The sequence below is a fragment of the Rhipicephalus sanguineus genome, chromosome 9 (assembly GCF_013339695.2).
Source record: "Rhipicephalus sanguineus isolate Rsan-2018 chromosome 9, BIME_Rsan_1.4, whole genome shotgun sequence".
Classification (NCBI taxonomy): Eukaryota; Metazoa; Arthropoda; class Arachnida; order Ixodida; family Ixodidae; genus Rhipicephalus; species Rhipicephalus sanguineus.
This window is the reverse complement of record NC_051184.2, coordinates 152,827,192-152,853,100: the sequence shown is the minus strand read 5'-3', so window position 1 is coordinate 152,853,100 and position 25,909 is coordinate 152,827,192. Positions and strand designations below refer to the sequence as shown.

Here is a 25,909-nt window from a genome sequence, read left to right as displayed (position 1 = left end):
CATAACAGCGAAAGCTGTTATGAGATCACAACAATGGCCGTTTTTGGCGCCGCAGTTGTCCGCCGCCGCCGCCGGTGTCCGTAACCGCAATCGCACGAAATAGGAAAAACAAACGACATAAGAAAAAATACCCGGGATGGAACTGGGTTCGAACCAGGGCCCTCTGCGTGGGAGCCCGGTGTTCTACCCATAGGCGTGCCCAGGGTTACCCTTCAAGGGGGGGGGGGGGGGGGCGAAGGTTCATCGCGGCGCCCCCCCCCCTCTTAAGTCAATGTATGGGCTAGGCATTGCGCCCCCTCTTCTGGGGTCACTGGGGGGGGGGGGGGCGACCGCCCCCCTGCCCCCCCTCTGCGCACGCATATGGTTCTACCAAAAAGCCATGCGGGTGCTTGAAAAACCCTTGCAAAAAGGCCCTATACAGGCTTCATGTCGGGAATGAACCACATAGCCATATTTAATGTAGCGTCGTAGAAGAGTAAAATAGCAACAAGGCGTCACACAAAGCGAATTGCGCAACGAGTGGGTTGTTGAATGCTTGAAACCCATTACAAAGGCCTCTGCCCTAATTCTTCATCGTCATCAGGCACATCATCAATAAAGTGTGAATAATGCCTTGCAGGTGTTTAGCGGGTACCACGGTTCTCCGCAGAATGACGAAAAGTGGCATAGTGATTGTTTCCCTACTTCACAAAAATTCTCCTTGTATAACAGAAGCGCAAAAAGGACAAGGACAAGAAAGTGCACAACACGAGACCTTACTCACAACTGGAAGCAGTGTTAGGCCGAGTTTAGGTATATATTTTCTTTTCAAGCAATAAAGCTTCCAGTTGTGAGTAAGGGGTCCTGTTGTGCACTTTCCCGTCCTTGTCCTTTTTGCGCTTCTGTTATGCAAGTATGAATCAGTGCCAACTAGCTCGCCTTTCTGTCTTGCTACAAAAATTAGTGATTTATAGCGTAGTGGATACCTCGCAAGTGCACTTGTATGGTTGCCGAGGAAGCCCATAAGGACCCCATAATCCATTTCCTTATGGTCTCAATAAAGTTATTTCCCTCACTCTCTCTCTTTCTCACGTTAAGGTATGGTATATAGCGTGGCGGGAGAGTGAAATAAAGGACCGGGCGTCACACAATGCGAATTACTTAACTAGAGGGTCGTTTAAAGCTTCCAACCCATTCCATATTTTTTATCGTCATCAGCCGCCGCATCAACAAAGTCCACATAATGTCTTGTATACAGATGTGTATCAGGTACCTGGCTTCTCCGCAGAATGATGAATAATGGTGTAGTAGTTGCTTCCCGACTTCACAAAAATTATAATTTTTGAGTAGTGGGTACCTTGCAAGTGTGCTTCTATTAGTAGCCCCAAGAGAGTTCACAACGGGCTCTAGAAACACCGCTCTTCCAGCTCTCGCTGTGACTGTGCTGCGCTTTCGGCGCAGGCCTAGCGTTTATTTTGGTTGTATTCGTTTCGAGCAAAGAAAAAAAAATACTCTTGACGTTGGTCCTGGAACGCGGCACGTCAAACGATCGTTGAACATGGTAGTGGCTCCAGCAAAGTGATCCTCTGCAGCAATACGCAGCACAGTGAAGTTAAATTACTTCTAGCTGTCTATTCAGGAAGCCTGCACAAATGTGCGCACTGCGTTTTATGCCATTTGAAGAAACACGCGGGGCGTGACGCGCCTCGGAAGTTGACGTGTACAATTCTACACACCGCTGCCGAAGGTGATATAACGCAAACACTGCGGTGGGTTTAAAACCTACAAGCCACACATCGCACGATGATGACATTATAAATTCGAGGTGGACGGCACCAGCTTCAACGGGTGCCGCCGTGTTCTTGATGTTTCTTCCTTTCTTTCTTTTCTTCTTTTTTTTTTGCAACGTCTTTACAAACGACAAAAGCGTTGGCTGATGCCGTCTGTTCGCTTCACTCGCGCAGCGCGTGAGCGCACACGGCCTGGGGGCGCCAAGCAGGTGACGCAGCGCGGATGAATACATCGGGACGGATTTTAGCTCTGTTGGCTAAGCAGCCCGGTAGTCTGCACAGAGCTGCAACCTACTTGTGAGGTGAGTATATGTGCGAGTGAAAGCGCGCAGGTAGCGCTGTCGGCGAACGCCGCTCAAGCAGAGTTTAAACGCCCCGTCCGTATTTTCCGTGCTATCGGAAGGAGGGCTGCGTGGCTCCGGCAATAAATGCGTACTTCCACTGAGCGGTCGTGGTCGCCCGCGGTCGTGCACACCGCATATCTTGCGTACCTTGGCCGCCAGATGAAGAAGACGCTGAAGTGCACGGGTGGTGCGGGTGCCAAGGCCGGGACTCGGCCTGGACGCTGACGGACGCGGCTGGTCCTGGCCAAGGAGGTTTTTAAAACATCCTGGGTCCTGGCTGGCGCGTCCAAGCTGGACGGACAAGCTCAGCCTCCGGCAATCTTTAGATTGTGCCTTCTCCCACTATCTTCAGACGCGATCAGCAGGCGGCTCAGACGCGCCTTCACTTTGTGCATGCTCTATTTTCATCGCAAAGTGTGCGCCTTCAAGCCACAGACAGAACGAAGGTCGCTTCGCTCGCTGCAGTGGCCTCACTTTTCAACGCCAGCGTTTTTTTTTTTTCGTCCTTAGGCCAGGTCGCATGCTACAGCAGGGAGCTCCTAGCCTTACTTCGTATAACACTCCAATTTGCTCCTGTCGCATTCATTGAATAAACTTGATTAGCTGCGAAACTGACTCTTTCAAAGAGGCGTGCGGGCGGTGATGCGAGTTTAAGCCGAGTTTCCTGACTCCTTTAACTGCGCTTAAGAACACGGACAAATAACACGGGGGAAGACTGGACGTACGCAAGCTCACACCTGCCAGTTGTGGGTCTGCGCATGTCCAACCTCCTTTATGCTTATATGTCCAGGTTTGTCAGCGCAGTTAAAAAGCCTTTACGATGAACTTTATTCAAGAAGCCCGACTTGGTGCTCTACTTCAGCGAGTTTACTGGGATGCTCTTCAGTGATCGTCCAACAATGGCTTCACTGACATCAGCCGGCGTAACTTGTTCTTCGGCCATTCGGGTAATACTTCATGAAGTCGCTCTTATAGGCGTTCGCAGGGTTCTCCATTAGGGGGGGGGGGGGAGAGGAGGGGGCAAGTTTCACTGCAACGCCACCCTCCCCCTCTCCGTTTTCTGAGTCCAAAAGCAAGCAAGCTTTGCAATTGATGCGAAAATGAAAATGGACATCTCACAACGGTCGCCGACTTTCTGCGGTTAAAGATGAGCAGTAAACAATACTTAAAATGCAAAATAGGCCGCCGTCATCGCCAAACATCTGCGTGGCCATAACCCCGAACTTTAAACAACGAAAGGACGGGATGAGTAAATGTGTGAAGCAGGCTAGGCGCCTTCCTTAGATAATTAGGAGTAACGCCCCCCCCCCCCTACCCACCCTTGAATGGTCCATTCAAGTGAAAAATAAAAACAAACACAAATAAGAAAGACATTAGAGACCGCTCCTGTGGTGTCCGGTTCCCTGTTTCATATTTGGTTTTTTTTTCTTTTATGTCGCACCCCAAGCGCTTCATTAAATCATGTTGACAACCAGCTATTTACGTGTGCAGCGCACGAACATAATTTTGGTTTCTCGTCGGACGGCGAGACCAAAGAAACCAAAGAAACCAAACCAAATTATGTCAGACGGCAAACGCGCGATAATTTTTCCCCTTGCGAACGTCTTTAATGAATGTCCAATATATCGTATTGATTGATTGACTGATTCACTCATTGGACGGATGAATGCGTCTGTAACTACTGTAACGGCGCACTCACCATTTCTGGTGCGAGTAGCTTCCCGCTGTTGAGGTATCCATGGATGTATATCTTGGTGTCCCATTTTGCGCTGAACGTGGAGTTCAGGATGCTGTCGCGCTCTGCGGCGACCAAGAAGTAAGGCTTGTGGGGGTTCTGGCGCGTGAACAGCCGGAACCGGGTGTCAAGTGATGGGCCCGAGTTCGCTCTTTTGTCTGCACGACGCCATACAAGGGTAGGAAAACATCGGGACACATGGTGACAGGCAACTTGGAGGCAGGTCTATGGAAACTTGAACCTGTCAGTACGCCATTACTCACATGGTGCTTCTGCCGTAAGTGCAGGGGGCCTCAGAATCTCGGTTAGGGCTATTTGGTCACCATTCATATTTGAAGAAAGCTTTTAGGCTCAAACTAAACAAAGACAAAGGAACGCAGCCACCAGGACAGGCGCCAACTAGTTGAAAGGTGGCGCCGGTCCTGCTTATTGTGTTCTTTTATCCTTGTTTAATTTTACCAGAGAATCTCTGCAAATATAACTTATTACCAATAAGCTGCAACTAAGATTCCCATTTAAAAAATTTTATGCACTTTGAGCTCTTTCCTATCGTGCGGAAAGAAATGCAAAAAAGCCACTACAAGCGTGAACATCATTGTCTAAGCATATGCCGATCAAGAACCTTTGCACGGGGCCACAAGGGAAGCAGTTTTCTTGGGGATGCAAGGAGCTTGTTTGGGCTCGTTGAAGCGTCCTGGAGACGTGCCAGGAGAATTGGCAGTAATTCCAAGTTAGGAGATGTGATATCAGTTACGGCTACTTAACCATCGTTCGAAGGCCTTTGCTGGAGTAGGAGAGCGGCGCGGAAAAGAAAGTAGCATCAGGGAGTGCAAGGTAGCAGCACCATTATTTAAAATTGGAGCCCATTGCTATTTCTAATTTATATTAGTGGTTTACCTTCAGTAATTAATAGTTCCATTATAATCTTTGCCCACGAGCGTGTACTACACCGTGCAATAACTAATCAACTAATTCGTTAACGGCTCTAACTCTTCAATGGCGCAGGTCTCATCCGATGTACCTCAAGGGAGCGTGCTAGGCCCTCTGCTCTTTTTAATATTCATGAATGACTTACCTAATGGCATTTCTTTTCGAATTAGATTGTTCGCTGACGACTGCATTGTGTATCGTGCATAGGTCGGCAAACTCACTCATGAGTCGACTCACTCAGACTCATATCGAGACGTGAGTCTGAGTCTGAGTGAGTCCGAGTGAGTAGAAGTTTTGTGAGTCTGAGTCCGAGTGAGTTCGGTTGGGAAAATTTTTGGTGAGTCTGAGTCCGAGTGAGTCCGGTTGAGGAAAATTTTGGTGAGTCTGAGTCCTAGTGAGCCCTAAGGGCAAAATATATTGCATGAGTGAGTCTGAGTGAGCTCCACATTTTTTGCCGACCTATGGTCCTGTCTACTCAACTTCAGCATTACTATCAGTCTTATGTTGGCTGGGGAGAGGAGGTGCCTAGGGAGAGGAGGTGCATTGACCCCCCCGCAAACTTTTTCACGGGAAGTTACTGATAAAAATATCTCGTGTGAGTCATCTCTTTCAATAAAAAGGTCCTTATTGAACTACAAACTCAGATAACTCGTATTTGAAGGTACGAGATCAAAAGGGGCTAAGTAGCGCACCGATTATGCAAGATATTGGCGTTGAAGAGCATTGACATTATGGTAGAAAAAGGCTAATTATAGGCTGGTGGACTCATGAGTCGACTCACTCAGACTCACTCAGACTCAGATCGAGCCGTGAGTCTGAGTCTGAGTGAGTTCGAGTGAATTATATTTTGGTGAGTCTGAGTCCGAGTGAGTCCGGTTGAAAAACATTATAGTGAGTCTGAGTCCGAGTGAGTCCGAATGAGGAAAAGTTTGGTGAGTCTGAGCCCGAGTGAGCCCTAAGGGTAAGATATGTTTCGTGAGTGAGTCTGAGTGAGCTCCACATTTTTTGCCGACCTATGGTATCGTGCCAAAAAAGTGACCAGGACCACCGATCCCTGCAATCTGACCTCGAATCCATCAATTCATGGTGTTCATCATGGCTAATGAAGCTAAATCACTCCAAGACTAAACTTGTATCCTTTACACGAAACTCTAGTCGCCTCCCGACCACATATACACTTAACGACACGCCCGTCGAGTCAGCTACATCATACAAATATCTAGGACTTCACCCCCAATCCGACCTATCCTGGAACTGTCACATCAATCACATTCTTGCAGCTGCTAACCGCTGCCTTGGTGTGTTAAAACATAATCTGTGTCATGCTCCTGCGCATGTGCAAAAACTTGCGTATATCACCCTAATCCGCCCAAAAATCGAGTACGCTTCAGCCATATGGGACCCGGAACAAGCATATATCATTGATAACATCGAATCCCTGCAGAACCGTGCTGCTCGTTTAATTTTCTCTGATTACTCTCGCTTCACTAGCGTCACTGCCTTAAAAGCTCGTGCAGGTCTTCTTAACCTTTCCCATCGTCGTAAACTGGCCCGTTTATCTCTTTTTCATATAATTTATCATCATCCGTTGCTTCATGACGACTTTTTTCAGTCACCCTTAGCCATCTTTCCACGCCGCGATCACCCTCTCAAGATCAAACGCAACACATGCCGTACTTCATCCTTTGCTAATTCGTTCATTCCAAAAACCATCATCGAATGGAACCAGTTGCCTCGAATTATTGCAATAGAAAGCAACATTTCGAAATTTATTGAACTTTTAAAAAATGATAACCAGGTTTAGTGTTCTGCTCTGTTCTGAACAACCCTTTTTTTAGTGTGTGTGTGTGTGTGCGTGTGTGTGTGTGTGTATTCTATTATTATGTTATTCCGTTATTTTGCGTTGTGTTTTTAAATATCTCTTTCAATATTTCGAATATGTGTTGTGTTATTGCGTTGCCTTTTTCGTTATACTTAAGAAAGTTTTGTTATATTTGAAATTTTTCATGCTGGCTATGCCTCTATTGCATCGTATCTTTTTTTTGCCTACCCCCCTATGTAATACCCTCCCAGTGAGGGCCTTTAGGGGGCTTTCTAAAAATAAATAAGTAGATAAATAAATTAATTAATTAATAAATTATTAAATAAATAACGTCATTAATCAGTCAGACCTAGACAGCACTTCAGTGTGGTGCTCATGGCTACATTAAATTCTATCAAATGCAAAATTATGTCTGTCTCCCGTCGGCAAGGCTCACCTACACCTTCTGACCGCTGCTCCAGTTTACGGCTGCGCGTTACGAGCAGGCCGGGCGTTTTTTTCTTTTCAAAAAGTCTTTTAGCAAAATAACTTACTTGAACAGGAACTCATTTCAGAACCTTCGTACATATCGTCGCGTCTTGATCATCAGTTTAAGGTTTTCGTTCCTTTCTGTCGCACAAATGTTTTCTCTCATTCTTTTATAGCTCACCTCTCCCAGACATCACCGTTTAGTTAATTGCCTTAATCTTTCTGAATCTCGCGTCAAGTCGACAGTTCTGTCACGGCAAGGAACAAAAGGAAAGAAACAGAAGAAAAAAGTTCAGAACACACAACTTCACGACTAAGCATTGTCCGCCGCTGTTCGTCGTGAACGGCAATAAAGATCAGACCGGCGAGCTGTAATATTAAAGTGGCTAGTCATTCACCTATTCTTTGACAAAGAAACGTTTCGCGAAGAAAAATTGCTATATCATCAAGGTAAGCTGATGCATAAGCCTGGTGTGCTGATAGCAATGCATTATCCATCCGCTGACAGGTAACCGCTGAGTTCTTTAAACCGAACGGCATTGCATTACCCCCACGCGTACTGCCCATTGTGTGTCACAGATGCAGTGCGGTGTTCAATTTGGGCGTCCATTGGCACCTGCCAGTATCCTCTCCTGAGGTCAACCAAAGTTATGAAACTTGCGCGACCCACTCTGAAAATTAGCTCTCGCGGATTAGTCATTGGAATGGCATCCACCCGAGTGACACCATTAAGCATTCTATAATCGATGCACATGCGCATTGATCCGTCTTTCTTACCAACACACACAACCGGGTGTGCGAATTCACTTTTCACTGGGTATATAAGCCCCAGATCAAGAGAGAGAGAGTGAAACTTTATTCAAGGGAAAGGGGAAAGGGGGATCTTGGAGCTTCTATGGCTGGGGCCCTACGTCCAGGGCTCCACTGGCCTTAGCTGCCCGCCGGACGTGATCCAGGAGCGCTAGCTGCACTCCCGGGTCCGAGCTGGCGAGTTGTGCCTCCCACTGCTCCGTACCAGGTATTAGAGGTTTGCCGAGAAAATTAGCTAAATCACTTGGTTTATAATCGCATCCCCACGAGATGTGGTATAGAGTCGGTCTGCCGCCGCACCACGGACACACGGCCGGGTAAAGCGTTGGATGTATCGCGTGTAATTTAAGTAGATGCGGGAATACGTCCGTCTGAATTTTTCGAAGGTCAGCGGCCTCTTCCCCAGTGAGGGATCTGTGAGGCGTACCACATTTCTGTCGCGTGAGACGCTGGTGAGCAAGAATCTCCCTAGGTAGAATTGGTACGGTCAACGAAATAGAGGGATTCTCCGCTCGGTTACAAAATGCGCGAGCCAGAGCGTCCGCTCTTTCGTTGCCCTCGAGCCCTGCGTGCCCTGGGCACCAGATCAACCGATGATGGCGAGTGAGTTTGGGTGTGAGCAGCCTGAGCGCCATAGCGGGAAGGCGGCCGGTTAAAAAGAGCCGACAGGCCTCCTGAGAGTCGGATAGAATAATTGACGGCTCGCCTTTGCGCTCCTGAAACCTTACGGCTAAGGCTATGGCCGTTGTCTCTGCCTTTGTGACCGAGGTCGTGCGCACGGAGGCACTCGTCAGCAGCGTCATGTTGTTGTCGACTACCGTAATTACATGTCTCTGCCAATCGTAACTGGCCGCATCGACGTACGTGACGTTAGAAGTTGACCCGAACTGCTTTCGGAGCCAGTTTACTCTGGCCTTACGTCGCTCAGCGTGGAAGTCGTGATGCATATTTTTGGGCACCGGTGCGACCGAGATCTGACTCCGTACCTCTTGGGCTACGTCGACCAGCTCCTCATCAATGTGCTGGGGGTGAGGCGAGATCCCTAACCCAGTGAGTATTGCCCTGCCTGCAGAAGTTTCACTTAGGCAATTCCTCTGAGAGATGAAGACCGCCGCGCTTAGCTCAGCATAAGTGTTATGTATACCGAGATCTAGGAGCCGCTGGGTCGGAGTGCTCATTGGTAGACCGAGCGCTACCTTAAAAGCGCTTCTAATAAGGGCATCCACCTGGCTCTCCTCGCTTCTGTCGAGCAAGTGGTACGGAAGGCCATACGTCACTCTGCTCATAACCAAGGCCTGGACAAGCCGGAGGGTATCTTTTTCTTTCATGCCTTTCATGCCCTCGACCTCAAAGGGGCCTTTGATAACGTTTCGCACGAGGCCATTCTCTCAGAGCTCAACGCAATCGGCTGCGGAAAGCGGACATTTAACTACATTAAATGCTTCCTCTCTGGGCGGACGGCAACCATCGGGATAGGTGAAACGAGGTCGGTGCCGTTCTCGATGCCAAATAAGGGAACACCTCAAGGGGCAGTGATCTCCCCCTTGCTCTTTAACATCGCCATGCGCAGACTTGCTCGTAAGCTCGACGCAATCCCGCATCTTGGCTATACATTGTATGCGGATGACATCACTCTCTGGGCCACGAAAGGGTCGCTGGCGCTAAAAGAGCAAACCCTACAGGCTGCCGCGACGGCCGTGGCGGAGTTCGCAGGAAATAGTGGACTCAGCTGCGCGCCGGAAAAATCAGAGCTCATAAGAATACGCAGTAAGTATTACAAAAGCAACGGCGACATAAACTTAGAGGTTGACGGCCATGCCATAGCCGAGGTTACTCAGGCCCGCATACTCGGTTTCTGGGTCGAAAGCAATGGCAAGGCCCCAGATCAAGAAGTTCCCTAAACTGCCGACTAACCTCTCTCTTTACCAGCTCTGGCACTCGCTAAGGAAATGTCCTTTTGGGCTTACAACCCTCCTCCAACTCAATGCGGTGTCGATCTACTTGCGCCATTCCAGGCTTTCCATCAAAAACACAGCGATGTTTCTAAAATACTCCCTCAATGTCCCTCCGCGCGTCAGAATGCAAATGATCCAGCTTTTCGGAAGGTATCACACTCTATCTAGTCGCAGCGGACACCACTTGTGGCGCGTACTCCAGGTCACCAAACTCTTCGTCATCTTCAAAAACCACCCCAATGTGGCTTACTCTATAGCATATAGTACGGCCTGAGCCGATTTGCATGCACTACAGAGGACTTTCGGTCATTCATTTGTAGGCGATACGAGTGTTTCCGCTCTTTACCCGTTATCGTGAATGGCCCCAACCACCTGGCCGCCGTCATCGTTGCCCTGCCTGTATCAAACAGCAGTACCTGGTCTCCAACACTAAATTCTTTACTTTGCACCCTCCTATTGTAGACTTCAGCATATCTGCCCTGGCGTGCAGTGCTTGTCAACTCTGCCACACTCGCGGCAAGCTCTAGTTGTTCACACAATTGTTGCAAGTACTTTGATGGTTTGTCCCTTAGAGTTGCCGGCACAGTGACTTCGCCCGTCCAAGTGTGCTACAAAATTGACAGGGGCCCAGTCGGGTTTCTACTATACAACAGCCTGAATGGCGACACTCCTGTAATATCATGTGGCACTTCGCGATATGCCCACAGCACAAATGCGACAAGCTTGTCCCAATTCTTTTTGTCGCGTTCCATTACATGATACAGCATATTTTGGAGAACTATGTTCCATCTCTCCACCACACCATTGCTCTCGGGGTGTTCAGAGGTGGAAGACCTAGGTGAACAGCCCATTTTTTCCAACATTAACTTTGTCATTTGTGACTTATTGTCTGTGCCCTGATCAGAACAGATCACTTTCGGCACACCTGTGCAACTAAAAACTTCAAGTCACGCCTCGCATGTGGCCTTTATACTCAACGATCTGAGCGGCACCAACTCAGGCCATCTAGTACAAAGATCAACGAGGCACAGGTCATATCTGTGGCCCCTCGCTGACGGCACATCAATAGGACCAATGATGTCTTATTGAAGTCTTATTGAAAGTTAGCGCCTGTGTGTGTCCCCTTCGTCTTTCCCGTCTTGGTCAATTCTGCGCTCAACACTCAAGATATGTCGTACCAACAAGGCCAGAAGTCAGCCCTTGCTTAAACAGGAACTTAGGGTATTCCTAAGTCACTGTTTGTGTTACGCGCTCGTATGTCAAGTATCATGGTATGTGACTGGTCCTGTCTTATGGTCTGACATAAACACCTCCACGATAGACGCACTGACAGTCGCCCTAAGGACGATGTTAATATAAAGAATCTGATAAATCCAGCAATGCAGAAACCAAAACTTATAGAAAACAGCTTATTGACTACGATGAATGGCTCAAGACGAACGAAATATCTGTCGCCATGTTTTACTGACTGACTGTCTTCACTGGCACATTACCGGTAGCTTGAACGAATTGAAATTAAGGCATTCAGCTCTATTTACCCCGATTCGATTGTACAATAAGCACGGCTCGAATTCGGGCGACGAAGTCGCTACTGTGCCGTAACACGCTAGAACGGACTGCCTGAACAGACGGAAACAGCCTCGGCTCGCAGGACAGAGTAATTGCAGATTACTACTAAAAGACTGGTGAGGGTAATGATTTTGCTACAACCACGAATTATGTATTACAGACGAATTAATACATTATATGATAGCTCCATTGTGAGAACAGAACGTACGTGCGAAAATGATAATACCTGAAGGCAAGACGCATTCGACACAAGCTTCGTAAACTCCCATCCTATGATGACACAGCACATAGAGTGGCGCCAGATTTATCTCTAGGTCATATTGTGAACTTTATGGCAGCACCTACATGAACCAGTGAGCACGTACTTGTGTCGAAAACCGAGAGTAAGGCCGTAAGCCTTACCCAGAATCCAGCGACGTCCATGGACATCAAAGCGAAGTTAGCGCCACCCAAAAGAAGTTGGCAACAAGAGTCGCAGCAGACGAACCCGCAGCGCATGGCACAACGCCGAAGTCTGTAGCCATAACTGTCTGACGTCACGAGCCGCTGCCCCAACCGGACTCAGTGATACAGCCGAGCAGTGCCATCGGATTGTCCGTCTCTGCAGGGTCACTGGGTTTCCGGGGTTTTCCATCGACCTTCTTTGGAGAACGACGTCAAGCACCGCATTGTCTTCATGGCGAACGGGTTTGTGGATACTTCCTCTTGACCACGCGGACGTCACCGATCTTTACAAGTAAATGACTACCTGCACCAATTGCACACTCCTTTCCAATTCACCCGTGAGTTCCAACAAACGGCCGTCAATTGTCGGCAGAAGCAAAACATATCCAAGACTCCAAATGATGAGGGCATGCCTGCTCACACATTGTCTTCTGCAGATGGGACCGCTATCAGTCAATCGTTAGCACACGTTTGAAACGCACTGAGCAACGGCAGTAGTGACGAGAACGGTGTCCGGATGGCCTTGCATCAACGTCTTTCCCAAAACTGTGCTTCGATCCAATGAAAGGTGACCAGAGAGACGTTGCGATGGCAGCTCGCTACATGGATGTACTCGAGCCAGATTTCGAACGACGGAACCCTGTCGCAGAGGTCAACCCGTGTGCCGCTCACTTCCGCTATGCATTCTCAGAAAGCAAACCTCACAAATAAGCGAAAAACCGTGTCGGCGGCTCCGGGTAAGTACACGCACGCTGCCCGAAAAAACGCAACATCGTTTTTGCGTACAGCTCCGGCAGCGCAACCAACAGCCTTCTCGCATCCTTCTCGCATCCGATGCGAGGGAGCATCTCTTGTCCCGTTGCCGCTACTCTATCACGTGCCGAGCAGAGATTGGCGAGGAGTCAGAGCGATGAGCGATCCTCCGGACCGCACGGTGAATGCCGGAACGAGTTTGTCGGGTTGCCTGCCGACACTTCTCCGTGAGCCACGACGGGTCATCCTGGGGCGACCACAAAAACAAAAACAGGCAGAGCGGGTGGCCCGAGACGACCTAATGGGTCGCTTCCGTTATTTCGATTTCGGTCGCCCGTGCCTCGCTTCTACTGCTCGTCTGTAATTTCGCGCGGTTCTTTCAGAGGGGCAGTCACGACGAGCTAGAGGCGTCAGACAGACTATAGAAGTGGACACAAGTTTGATTACCACTTTTACCTTCTTATTAGCGGCGAAACACTCATTATGCTTCGGGCTTAGCACCAGAGTAATAAAAGTCCGGGCGCAGAGGCTCGGAGAGGCGGCGGAGGAACACCTCCCAGAACTGAACAGAGGTAGGTCCCCTTCGTTTGCAATCAGCAGTACATACATACATACATACACACACACATACATACATACATACATACACACACATACATACATACATACATACATACATACATACATACATACATACATACATACACACATACATACATACATACATACATACATACATACATACATACATACATACATACATACATACACACACACACACATACATACATACATACATACATACATACATACACACACACACACATACATACATACATACATACATACATACATACATACACACACATACATACATACATACATACATACATACATACATACATACATACACACACACACACATACATACATACATACATACATACATACATACTACTACATACATACATACATACTACATACATACATACATACATACATACATACATACATACATACACACACATACATACATACATACATACATACATACATACATACATACATACACACATACATACATACATACATACATACATACATACATACATACATACATACACACACACATACATACATACATACATACATACATACATACACACACACATACATACATACATACATACATACATACATACACACATACATACATACATACATACATACATACATACATACATACATACACACACACACATACATACATACATACATACATACATACATACATACATACATACACACACATACATACATACATACATACATACATACACACACACATACATACATACATACATACATACATACATACATACATACATACATACATACATACACACACACACACATACATACATACATACATACATACATACATACATACATACATACATACATACATACACACACACACATACATACATACATACATACATACATACATACATACATACATACATACATACATACATACATACATACATACATACATACACACACACACATACATACATACATACATACATACATACATACATACATACATACATACATACATACATACATACACATACATACATACATACATACATACATACATACATACACATACATACATACATACATACATACATACATACATACATACACACACACATACATACATACATACATACATACATACATACACACACACATACATACATACATACATACATACATACATACATACATACATACATACATACATACATACATACACACACATACATACATACATACATACATACATACATACATACATACATACATACATACATACATACATACATACATACATACATACATACATACATACATACACATACATACATACATACATACATACATACATACATACATACATACATACATACATACGCCTACAAAATAATTCGGAGCGCCGGACCAGTATCTGCTCGTCGGCGGATCACACCCGCGGAAAAATACAGCCATGGTCTGGCGTGCGCGGCATCGCTAGCAAGCAAGCCTCGCTCCCTAACGAGCGTAGATAGGCGCTGCCTTGCGTTTAAAACAAAAAAAAACATGCGGTTTGTCACTGTTAGCGCTGCCACCACATCCGATGTGATCGGTGCCTGTAGGCTATTGCGTGCTCGCGCGCTATGCAGCGTAATCTCCAAACGCACGCGTAATCCTTGAAGCGTAACCTCAATTAACTGTTAACTACCAACTCTTATTAATTATTGAACTTGAATTAACTCTTAAGTCGTCTTATACCGGTGACACACGGTCACTTTTGATCGCGATCGTGCCTGATCCGGATTGAGTCCCTTGATCGTGATTGGCTTCTTCACACACGCTGCAGAAGGGAGTCAATCACAGTTGAGAAATTTGATCCCGATTGGGTTTAATCGCGATCAGTAGTGCACCGTGTGACACCGGCATTAATTTGACACCGGCCAATTGATGTAAAGTAGTTTGTATTATTGTTCGCAACTCTTAATTACTTTCAATGATTGGTGATTACGTTTAATTACCTAGTAATCCACTTTAGTACGCTTCAATAACGGTGTCGTGTGATGTCGCTGTTTTGGTCCTGGTAATTACCCTAATTACTTTAATTAGTCTTGTCACACTCATTACCTTAGTTACTTGGTTTATTGAACGGTAGAGATGTAGTATGCCACTTTGTGATTTCTGCTACCGCAAGCGTTGTCGACCACGGTCGGCCGTATGGTCACATTCCGCCATTATTGAGCAAGCCCATGGCTTTTAAGGGCACCGATCCTCATTAACTAGCATGCACGCGTTCATACGCCCGGGCCGCCGCGGCAGCTACAGGGATACCGGACTAGGGATCCCTCCTAGTGTTTGTGAAGGCGGGCCCATCCGGCTTACCCCATCCACACCTCTCGCTGTATATAGCTTAATAAATGTTTTCCACCACCACCACCACTGCGTGCACACGCGCGCGCAGAGCGTCTCACAGACCGCATCCGCACAGCCCCTCTATGAAGCCCTTAGAGGCACCGAACTCTATTCTATTGGAGCAAGGCAACACCTAATTCGATGTCCTGGAGAGCGACGCGAGCTTGCGAGGGATTCCGCGCATGCGCTGATCCTGGCACTACTTTTTCACCGACGCGCTCCGGCAACGTAAGCTCTGCTTTATTCTTACTTTTAGCTGTCTGCATTATTTCTGCTACTCTTTACAGACTTATGTTCTACTTAAGTTTACTGAAGGAAAGAAGATGACTCTTAAGGGCTCGTTTTCTTTGTTAGACACAATATTAATGAGAACTAACAGACAATAACGCCAAGGAAAGTATAGGGGGTGTTATCTGTAGTATTTAGAATATAAATGTGAAGAAAGTAAAGTGGACGAAAAGATAACTTGCCGCCGGCAGGGACCGAACCTGCGACCTTCGAATAACGCGTCCGATGCTCTACCACTGAGCTACGGCGGCGGTCATCCTCCCGTCCACTTTATGGGGTATATACGTGCATTTAAACCTTGGAGTGTTAGTCAGCGCCAATCGCAGCCATGGCGGCGAGTGTGGAACACTCTTTTTCTGCCTTTCTGGCGTCACGTAGCACGTGATCTTTTTACGAGTTGGCAGCTGACCAATAATCCCTCGCATACTACCTGAAGGCATCAAGTCTGCCAGAACGAGACCCTTGCTATGAATGAAGGAAAGAAGATGACTCTTAAGGGCTCGTTTTCTTTGTTAGACACAATATTAATGATAACTAACAGACAATAACGCCAAGGAAAGTATAGGGGGTGTTATCTGTAGTATTTAGAATATAAATGTCAAGAAATTAAAGTGGACGAAAAGATAACTTGCCGCCGGCAGGGACCGAACCTGCGACCTTCGAATAACGCGTCCGATGCTCTACCACTGAGCTACGGCGGCGGTCATCCTCCCGTCCACTTTATGGGGTATATACGTATATATGCCCTATGTCAAGGCGACTGTGCTGCTCATCCGCTGCCCTACGTTCTGAAAACGAAACTGTGCCCTTCGCCGTCATCTGGCCCAACGCGGATCATCGTCTCAGGACACTGGGCAGCTACGTCACGAGGCAGGGTGTGGCAAGAAGATCTTGAGTTGAGCTAGGGTGGCTAGGGTGGCCTTCTAGCCACCCTAGTTGAGCTGAGCTGAGTGCAGCGGCTGGTCGCACGCCACTGCCTCTTATGGCTAAAACTATGTAATCGAACTATATAAACAAAATATGTAACTGAAGAAAAGTGTAATCCGATTACTGTAACTGCTTTGCTAAATTAATTAAAAGTTTGATAGCAAGTTCTGTCGTTATCTGCCAGGAACGAGGGTGTGCTTAGACTTCGTCGAGCGCTGCCTTCCAGGCCTGAACAGTCGCGTTGAGAACAAGTATATAATATGCGCGTGCTTGGAGTATAACAACAAAAATTCTCCTTACTGTTTAGTAAAATAGCGAAATTGAGTTTACATGATAATAACGTAAATGATTAGGAGCCATCTCAAATATGTTAGGAAAGGGATTGGAGAAACATTGTTATACAAAAATGCTCCGTTTTTCTAATGAGCGTCTCGACGAGTCGGTTTACGCAATTTTGCATAGGCACTGAATTTTCTGTGGTCTTGCCTTAAATGCCTAATTGTCATGGCTATTAGGGGTTACCCGCCGCGGTGGTCTAGTGGTTATGGTGCTTGACTGCTAACCCGTAGGTCACGGCGGCTGCAATTCGATGCCCGTGTTCTGATATTTAAGTTTTATAACACCACGCGGTCGAAATTTCCGGAGCCCTCCACTATGGTGTCTGTCATTATCATATCGTGGTTCTGTGGGACGTTAAATTCAAGAATTATGATTAGCTCTTGGGAGTGCCGCCTGTATCGTGTTCCTATACTTATTCGCTGTGTTTGATACAGAACCGCTTTTCTATTTTACTTAGTTATGTTTGTTTTTCTTTCTTAGTGTTCTCTAAATATTTTTACTGTTACTAATCACCAGGTAATTGGACCTTAAGTGGCAATATACACCCATAGTAGCCTAAGGAGCGTAAATCTTTAAGGCAGTTGATTTTGATGAACTTGTAGTGACGTGCATACTGAAAGGGAGTCTGTTATTATTACTGCAAAATGGGCATTCAAATTTAGCTTGCGCAGCGCTAGAGTAATTGCCTAGAGTTAAGCTTCAAAAACGGGGGTGAAGTCCGGCAGTCTTAATGAAAATGACCCTCCAAGCGAAGGAGAGTTAATACCTACACCTGCTTTACTGAAGCGTATGTGGCTATTATATTGTTTCTACGTGTACAATGACCTTGTAGCCGGTTATTTAAGAAATTGAATGATTGAAATTTAGGCTTTGAGGGGAAAATTTAATCGCATTCTTACTTAAGATTTTGATTTGAGAAAATTGCTGTAATGACATCACGAATTCTCACGTTTATCCTATCTAGTTGCTTCTGAACAAAAATAATCTGTGGTGTACAAAAACGTGGCCAATGAGCAAGAAGAAAGAGTTTTGATCATTAATAAAACGTATTCAGGTCGTCTTAACGGCAAGCTATAAAATTTAAAAAAAAGACTACCGTCAGGGTGCGGAATCGACAAGGCAATGTTGGCAGGCGCGCTTCTTGATACATGACGTTGTTTGCTACAAACCTTGGGAGCTCCAGACACGAGCGCAAGTGTTCTCGATCCACCATAACCAGAGGTTTAAGTTTATAAGGACCACCTTAAAATAAATAAACACCCAAATTCCAATATTGGGCGCATATACATTGTATGTATCCTAACCAATGTGTCCCTACGCAGTCCATATCGTCTGCTACTCAGTCCGCGCAGTAAGCCTAAGGCACTTTGTGCCTTAGATGTAATGTATACTCTCTATGTGTACTGCAGTGGGCGGTGGTGGTGGCGGCAGTGGTGGTAGCTGTCGCTTCGGAGAAGTGTGACGGTCTGTCGGAGTAGGAGATCGCGTTGTCCGTCCAGATCGCACCGCAGTAGCCTTAGACGGTCGTCGCCGACGCGAGCGTCGTTGTCTATTTCTCACCACATCAGCGGCCTCTTTGTGCGTTGAGCCGTCCCGTACCATCTGTCTCATGACGCTCCATTCTTTTTTCACCAATGGACAGTCCCTTGATGAGGCTTCGTGTGATCCATGACAGTTGGTACATTTCAGGACAGTTGCTCGGCAGGATTCCGCATTGTGTGGCTCTGCACAGCGGGGGCAAATCGCCACGTTCCTGCAAACTCCGCTCACATGACCCATTTTTTGACATTTACATCACAGTCCGCTCACATGACCCATTTTTTGACATTTACATCACAGTCGGAGAGCCGAAAAGACGCAGAGGCTTTGAAAGCGGCGGCGGATGTCGCGTGGCCCTCACTGCCACCCCTGCGCAGTCATAAAGAGCCGATGCAGAATGGCCCGCAATGTACATCATCGTCCACAGATGATTGCCACGACAAAAACCTACAAGTCCTCGCTGTGTTGAGGTCTCTCATGACCACGATGCGCACTCTCCTCAACGGAATGACAACTCCGTCAGCTCAATGTGCTCTGCAAGTTCTGGATTCCTTGGAGCCAGTCCTTGCAAGCCTTTGTTAACGCCTACTTCTAGACAACCGCAGAGGAAGCGATGTCAAATATTTCTCGGTTGTGACTGTCTGTGTGTACGCGGTGAACACTGTGCGCGTATTACTTGTTCCTTCTTTCCTCCTTGCTCTATCTATTCTTTTTTCTCCCCTTCCCCCTCCCCCGTGTAGGGTAGCAAACCGGGTGCAACCTGGTTAACCTCCCTGCCTTTCCTTCGCTTTTATCTCTCTCTCTCTCTATGTGTAGAGTCCAGTTTAGTTTCCCATTATAAATGATTCCCAGATATTTAAGTGACTCAACCTGTGGAATGGGCTCTTGTTTATAAAATATTGAAATTGAAATGGGATCTGTTAGCGGCAATAATAATTTTGCACTTTTACTTACATTTAATGATATGCAAAGTGTCCGATGCCATATCTCTATAGCATATTATTCTTCTAGCATATTCTCTCTAGCATACATTTTTGTAATTTACTGATATAGACAAGAGATGTCACTATCAACCGCGAAGAGTGCAATATTGTCAACATAAACATATACTTGCCCGTCCTGACAATTCGGGACAGAGCTCATTAATGCATTGAATAATACTGGAAACAGGACTGCCCCTTGGGGCACTCCGCGAGTCTGATTGAACTTAGTGGATAAGCAGCCATCCTTATACAATAAAATTCTCTTAATTCTCTCAACGTTCGGAGGACAAGTTCCCACGGACAAGGAAGGCGGTTTTACCCTCCTTTCGTATTATTTGACAGAAAGGCAGGTGACGCCATTACATCAGTTTTTAGTGAACATCAATTTGTTTCACTTAATAAGGTTCGTGCAAAGGCTATCAAGTTGTGCAAGCAGATGAGCCTAACAGGTTTACGAAAACGCGTTGAAGAGAATACAGTGATGCTACTGGCTTAGGCTGTTTTGGAGCAGCTTTTGGAGCACGCAAAACTAGCTTCCGGAGCAGGAGTTGCTAGAAGCAATTTTAAGACACATACTGCATGCATGACAGACGAACGATAAAAAAAGTACACCATCTCGCACTAAAGGGAACTGTTGGGTTCGAACATCGTACGTTCGCCGAATACCTTCATATTGTCACGTAGTCGTGACGTCGACGAAGACAGCAGTCAGCAGGTCCGAGGTGAAACTGTTTATTTGGCCGAACTTGTGGCCGAGAAACTGATAGTCAAACTACAGCAATACACTGATAGCGGCGGACAGAACGTCGACCGTCGATCAACTGACAAGCGATCAAGCGCGTCGGCTTTTATACAGGCGCTATCGAACTTTCCAGCAATATCGCTGGTGGCGGTGTTATCTCTAGACAAAGCTGGAACATTCGCGTGCGGGGCGCAAGCTTAATAAACCGATCTACTACAATCGCGACGCTTCTAGAACACTACTTCGCGGACAGCGTCGAGCGTTGATAACCGTCCCTGCAGGTGAAACCCGAATACATCAAAATAAGACAAGAAGTGGGCGTGGCATTGTCCCCCTCTGAAAAAGCATCGTCCCGATGCTTGTGAAAGAACATAGAAGAGAAAAAAAACAAAACAAGTGCATACACAAATAAAAAACAAAGGAAAAAAAATAGAGTCCCCAGGCTCGCTAACGCGCAAAAAACGGCTTAAGGCGCACGACATGGACGACTTCAGGTCGCGCACGGCGCAGCTGAGAGTTCGTAATGCCGTCAGGGACAACCTCGTAGTCGAGTGCGCCGAGGCGTCGAAGTACCCTGTACGGTCCGAAGTATCGTCGAAGAAGCTTCTCACTAAGTCCTCGTCGACGTATTGGCGTCCATACCCATACACGGTCACCGGGTTGGTATTCCATGTGGCGTCGTCGAAGGTTGTAGCGGCGGCTGTCAGTCGTCTGCTGGTTCTTGATCCGTAGGCGGGCGAGCTGTCGTGCTTCTTCGGCGCGCTGTAGGTAGGTGGTCACGTCGATGTTTTCCTCGTCGGTCACGTTTGGTAGCATGGCGTCAAGCGTCGTTGCCGGGCTCCGTCCGTAGACCAACTTGTCTGGCGTCATCTGCGTCGTTTCTGTACGGCCGTGTTGTACGCGAAGGTCACGTACGGAAGGATGGCGTCCCACGTCTTGTGTTCGACGCCGACGTACATCGCCAGCATGTCGGCGATGGTCTTATTTAGACGCTCGGTGAGGCCGTTGGTCTGTGGGTGGTACGCGGTGGTGCGGCGGTGGCTTGTGTGGCTGTATTCCAAGATCGCCTGAGTTAGGTCAGCCGTGAACGCCGTACCTCTGTTGGTGATGAGAACCTCTGGGGCGCAGTGTCGAAGGACGATGCTCTCAACGAAGAACTTGGCTACCTCAGCGGCACTGCCTTTGGGCAAGGCTTTTGTTTCGGCGTAGCGGGTGAGGTAGTCGGTAGCCACGACGATCCATTTATTTCCGCAAGTCGACGTTGGGAATTGCCCCAGGAGGTCCATCCCGATCTGCTGGAATGGTCGCCGAGGAGGCTCGATCGGCTGAAGGAAGCCTGCTGGTCTTGTGGGCGGTGTCTTCCGTCGCTGACAGTCTCGGCACGTCCTTACGTAGCGAGTGACGTCGGCGGCAAGGCGCGGCCAGTAGTACTTTTCCAAGGGCGTAGCCAGAAATTTTTTTCGGGGGGGGGGGGGGGGGTTCAACCATACTTTATGTATGTTCGTGCGTGCGTTTGTATGTGTGCGTGCCTATATACGCAAGCAAAACTGAAAATTTCGGGGGGGAGGGGTTGAACCCCCCCAACCCCCCCCTTGGCTACGCCCCTGTACTTTTCCTGTACTCGTGCGAGCGTTCGGGAAAGTCCGAGGTGTCCAGCCGTTGGGTCGTCGTGCAGGGCATGAAAAATTTCTGGTCGCAGTCCCGAAGGTACAACGATAATATAGCTGGCTCGGGCCGGAGAGAAGTTCTTTTTTTACGAGGACGTTGTTTTTCAAGGAAAATGATACCAATCCTCGCCTGAATACTTTTGGGACAACGATGGTCCTGCCCTCCAGGTATTCCACTAGACCCTTCAGTTCCGGGTCGGCTCGCTGTCGTTCGGCGAAGTCTTCGGTACTTATGGCTCCCAAGAAGCTGTCATCATCCTGGTCGTCGGGCGTTGGTGGGTCGACGGGGGCACGAGACGGCAGTCGGCGTCGGAGTGTTTCCTTCCGGACTTGTACACGACAGTAATATCAAATTCTTGAAGTCTTAGGCTCCACCGTGCAAGGCGACCTGAAGGGTCCTTCAAGTTAGCTAGCCAACACAAGGCGTGATGGTCGCTCACAACTTTGAAGGGCCTGCCGTAGAGGTAAGGGCGAAACTTTGACGTAGCCCAGATGATGGCGAGGCACTCCTTTTCTGTTGTTAATAGTTGACCTCTGCTTTAGACAGCGACCGGCTAGCAGAACTTATAACTCTTTCCAGTCCGCCCGCCCGCTGCACAAGGACGGCGCCGAGTCCTATGCTGCTTGCATCGGTGTGAATCTCCGTATCGGCGTATTCGTCGAAATGCGCAAGTATCGGAGGTGTCTGCAGGCGTCGTTTCAGTTCATGAAATGCTTCGACTTGCGCTGTTTGCCACCTGAATTCGACGTCGGTCTTCGTGAGCTGCGTTAGTGGCTCGGCGATCCGTGAAAAGTCTTTGACAAAGCGTCTGTAATAGGCGCACAAGCCGAGAAATCGGCGCACGGCCTTCTTGTCGGTGGGTGGCGGGAAAGCGGCGATGGCAGCTGTCTTCTGCGGGTCTGGGAGCACTCTAGTCTTGCTGATCACGTGACCCAAAAACAAGAGCTCCTCGTACGCGAAGCGGCACTTTTCTGGCTTCAGGGTGAGCCCGGAGTTCTTGATTGCTTGAAGTACGGATTGAAGTCGCTGGTGGTGTTCGTCGAAGTTCGAGGAATACACAACGACGTCGTCCGAGTAAACAAGGCAAGTCTGCCACTTCAAGCCAGCTAATACAGTATCCATGACTCGTTGGAAAGTCGCAGGTGCCGAGCAAAGACCGAAGGGCATGACCTTGAACTCGAACAGGCCGTCCGGTTTTATAAAGGCGGTCTTTTCTCGGTCTCTCTCGTCGACTTCAATTTGCCAGTAACCGGTCTTGAGGTCCATCGACGAAAAGTAATTCGCGTTGTGGAGTCGATCCAGGGTATCGTCTATCCGTGGGAGAGGGTATACGTCCTTCTTTGTGATTTGTTCAGGCGACGATAATCGACGCAGAAACGTAGGGTCCCATCCTTCTTCTTCACTAACACCACGGGAGACGCCCACGGGCTGTTGGACGGCTGGATGATGTCGTCGCGTAGCATTTCATCGACTTGTTTCTTAACGGCCTCCCGTTCCCGCGACGAAACCCGGTAGGGACTCTGACGGAGTGGTCGAGCATTTTCTTCTGTTATGATGCGGTGCTTAGCAAGGGGCGTTTGTCGGGCCCGCGATGACGACGAGAAACAGTCCCTGTATTCCTGCAGAAGGCGTCGAAGCTGTTGCTGTTGGCGAGCGGGAAGACTTGGGTTTACGTGGAAGGGTGGCTCATGGATCGTCGTCGTAGCTTCGTTAGAATCTGAAAAGGCAAACGCATCGCTGACGGCCAAGATTCTTCGATGTATGCAATCGTCGTGCCCCTGCTCAGGTGTCTGTATTCCGGGCTGAAGTTCGTTAGCATCACGCTTCCTTTTCCTTCATGCAACCGAGCAATGCCTCTTGCGACGCAAATGTCACGGTTCTAACAGCAAACACTGATCGCTCTCGATGACACCTTCGAGTCTTCAGCTTTTCGGTGCTGACGGAAATTATGACGCTGGAGCGAGGCGGGATGGTAACTTGATGAGAAGGTTCAGGGCATGTTTGACATGGACTCATATCCGGCGGTGTCGTTTGTCCGAACGATAGGATTATCGATTTGGTTCTTAAGTCGATGACGGCGCCGTGACGGTTTAAGAAGTCCATGCCAAGTATGACGTCCCTGGAGCAGTGTTGCAAGATCACGAAACTCGCAGGATACGTGCGACTCTTGCTGTGCAGACTCCAGACGGCGTTATTAGATGGCCTCCAACGGTGCGGATTTCGGGGCCTTCCCAAGCGGTCTTACTTTCTTCAACTTCGTGCGAAGGGCCCACTGATGACGCAATAGTCGGCTCCAGTATCGACGAGAGCGGTGACGTTGTGGCCGTCGACGAGAACTCGAGGGTCGCTAGTTCGTCGTCCTTGCGTTGCGGTTGGGTCGCGGCGTCGGGTCACGGCTGCGTCGGTGTGTTCCGCTGCTTCCATGTTGCGTCGTCGGGTCTTCTTCAGTCCGCGAGATTTCGTCGTCAGGGGTCTGTTTGGTTCGCGTCGTATTCTGAAGGTTTCGTCGCGGCGTCGTCGTCGGCGGCGGAGGATCTTCGGTAGTTCGTCGTACAGCAACCGCACCTCCATCGGTTGCTGCCCTTAGTTTTCCGGATACGGGCTAGGCGACCGGCCCCGGTTTGGGCCAGTGTACGGCCGGCGGTGCGGTGACATATAGCGGCCGGGCGACGGCGAGCGGGAAGGTCGTCGTTCTTGCCACTGTGTTCCAGTGAGGTAGTCGTCGATGTCGCGAGGCCGTTCGCCTGGCTGCGGGCGCGGCGCGTTGATGGCGAATCCGCGTAGTCCCATCTGTCGGTACTGGCAGCGGCGGTACGTGTGGCCGGCCTCCCCGCAGTGGTAGCAGAGCGGGCGGTGTCAGGGGCGCGCCAAACGTCGGTCTTCCTCGGCGCGGATCGCTGGCCGGCTGGCGGGCGATATGACGTCGGAGGTGGCGGCGGTGGTGCCTGGCGGCGAAACTGCTGGGGTGGCGCGGCGTCTTGACGTGGGCGAGGAGGGGGGCGTTGCGTCGGGCTGCAGCAGCATAGCTCATGGCTTGCAGCTGCGGCGGTGCCGGCTGAGGAACACCCAGTGACTGTGTGATTTCCTCGCGTACAACGTCAGCAATCGACGTAACTTCGGGCTGTGCAAACGGCGCAAGCTTTCGCAGCTCCTCTCGCACGATTGCTCGGATCGTTTCGCGGAAGTCGTCGGAGCCGAGGCTATGAACAGCTGTGCTGTCTTGAAATGCGCGGCGATTGTACTGCCGGGTGCGCATCTCGAGCGTCTTCTCGATGGTCGTTGCTTCCGAGACGAATTCTTGAACTGTCGATGGGGGGTTCCGCATCAGCCCGGCGAAGAGCTCCTGTTTGACTCCTCGCATAAGAAGCGGACCTTCTTGTCCTCGGGCATGACAGGGTCTGCATGACGGAACAGCCTTGTCATCTCCTCCGTGAAAAGCGCCACGTTCTCGTTCGGCATCTGCACGCGGGTCTCGAGCAGAGCCTCAGCACGCTCTTTCCTGACGACGCTCGTGAATGTCACGAGAAACCTGGTGCGAAAAGATGTCCCATGTTGTCAGGCTTCGCTCTTGGTTCTCGAACCAGGTCCGAGCGGCGTCTTCCAAAGCGAAATAGACATGCCGTAGCTTGTCTTCGCTGGTCCAGGCATTGAAAATCGCGACTCGGTCGTAGGCTTCAAGCCAGCTTTCCGGGTCTTCGAACGACGATCCGCGGAAGGTTGGCGGCTCCTTGGCGTCCGGAGAAGGATCTGTGCGGGCGGCACAGCGTCTGTCATCGTCGCTGTGGTCGAGGTCAGGATCTTTGTTTGCCGGGTCTTTTCAGGTAGAGGCC

General features: G+C 48.6%; 1 protein-coding gene across 1 annotated transcript in view; it reads right to left on the bottom strand.

Annotated features, from left to right (window-relative positions):
• Nucleotides 1-11,875, bottom strand: part of LOC119404026 (pancreatic triacylglycerol lipase-like) — a 45,287-nt gene extending 33,412 nt beyond the window's left edge. The window contains exons 1-2 of the mRNA XM_037670653.2: nucleotides 11,768-11,875; nucleotides 3,813-4,006 (exon numbers count right to left, since the gene is read on the bottom strand). Of these exons, the coding sequence (XP_037526581.2) occupies nucleotides 3,813-4,006; nucleotides 11,768-11,831 (258 nt within the window). The 5' untranslated portion in view covers nucleotides 11,832-11,875. The remainder of the gene's footprint in view (nucleotides 1-3,812; nucleotides 4,007-11,767) is intronic.
• Nucleotides 11,876-25,909: the final 14,034 nt, after the last annotated feature.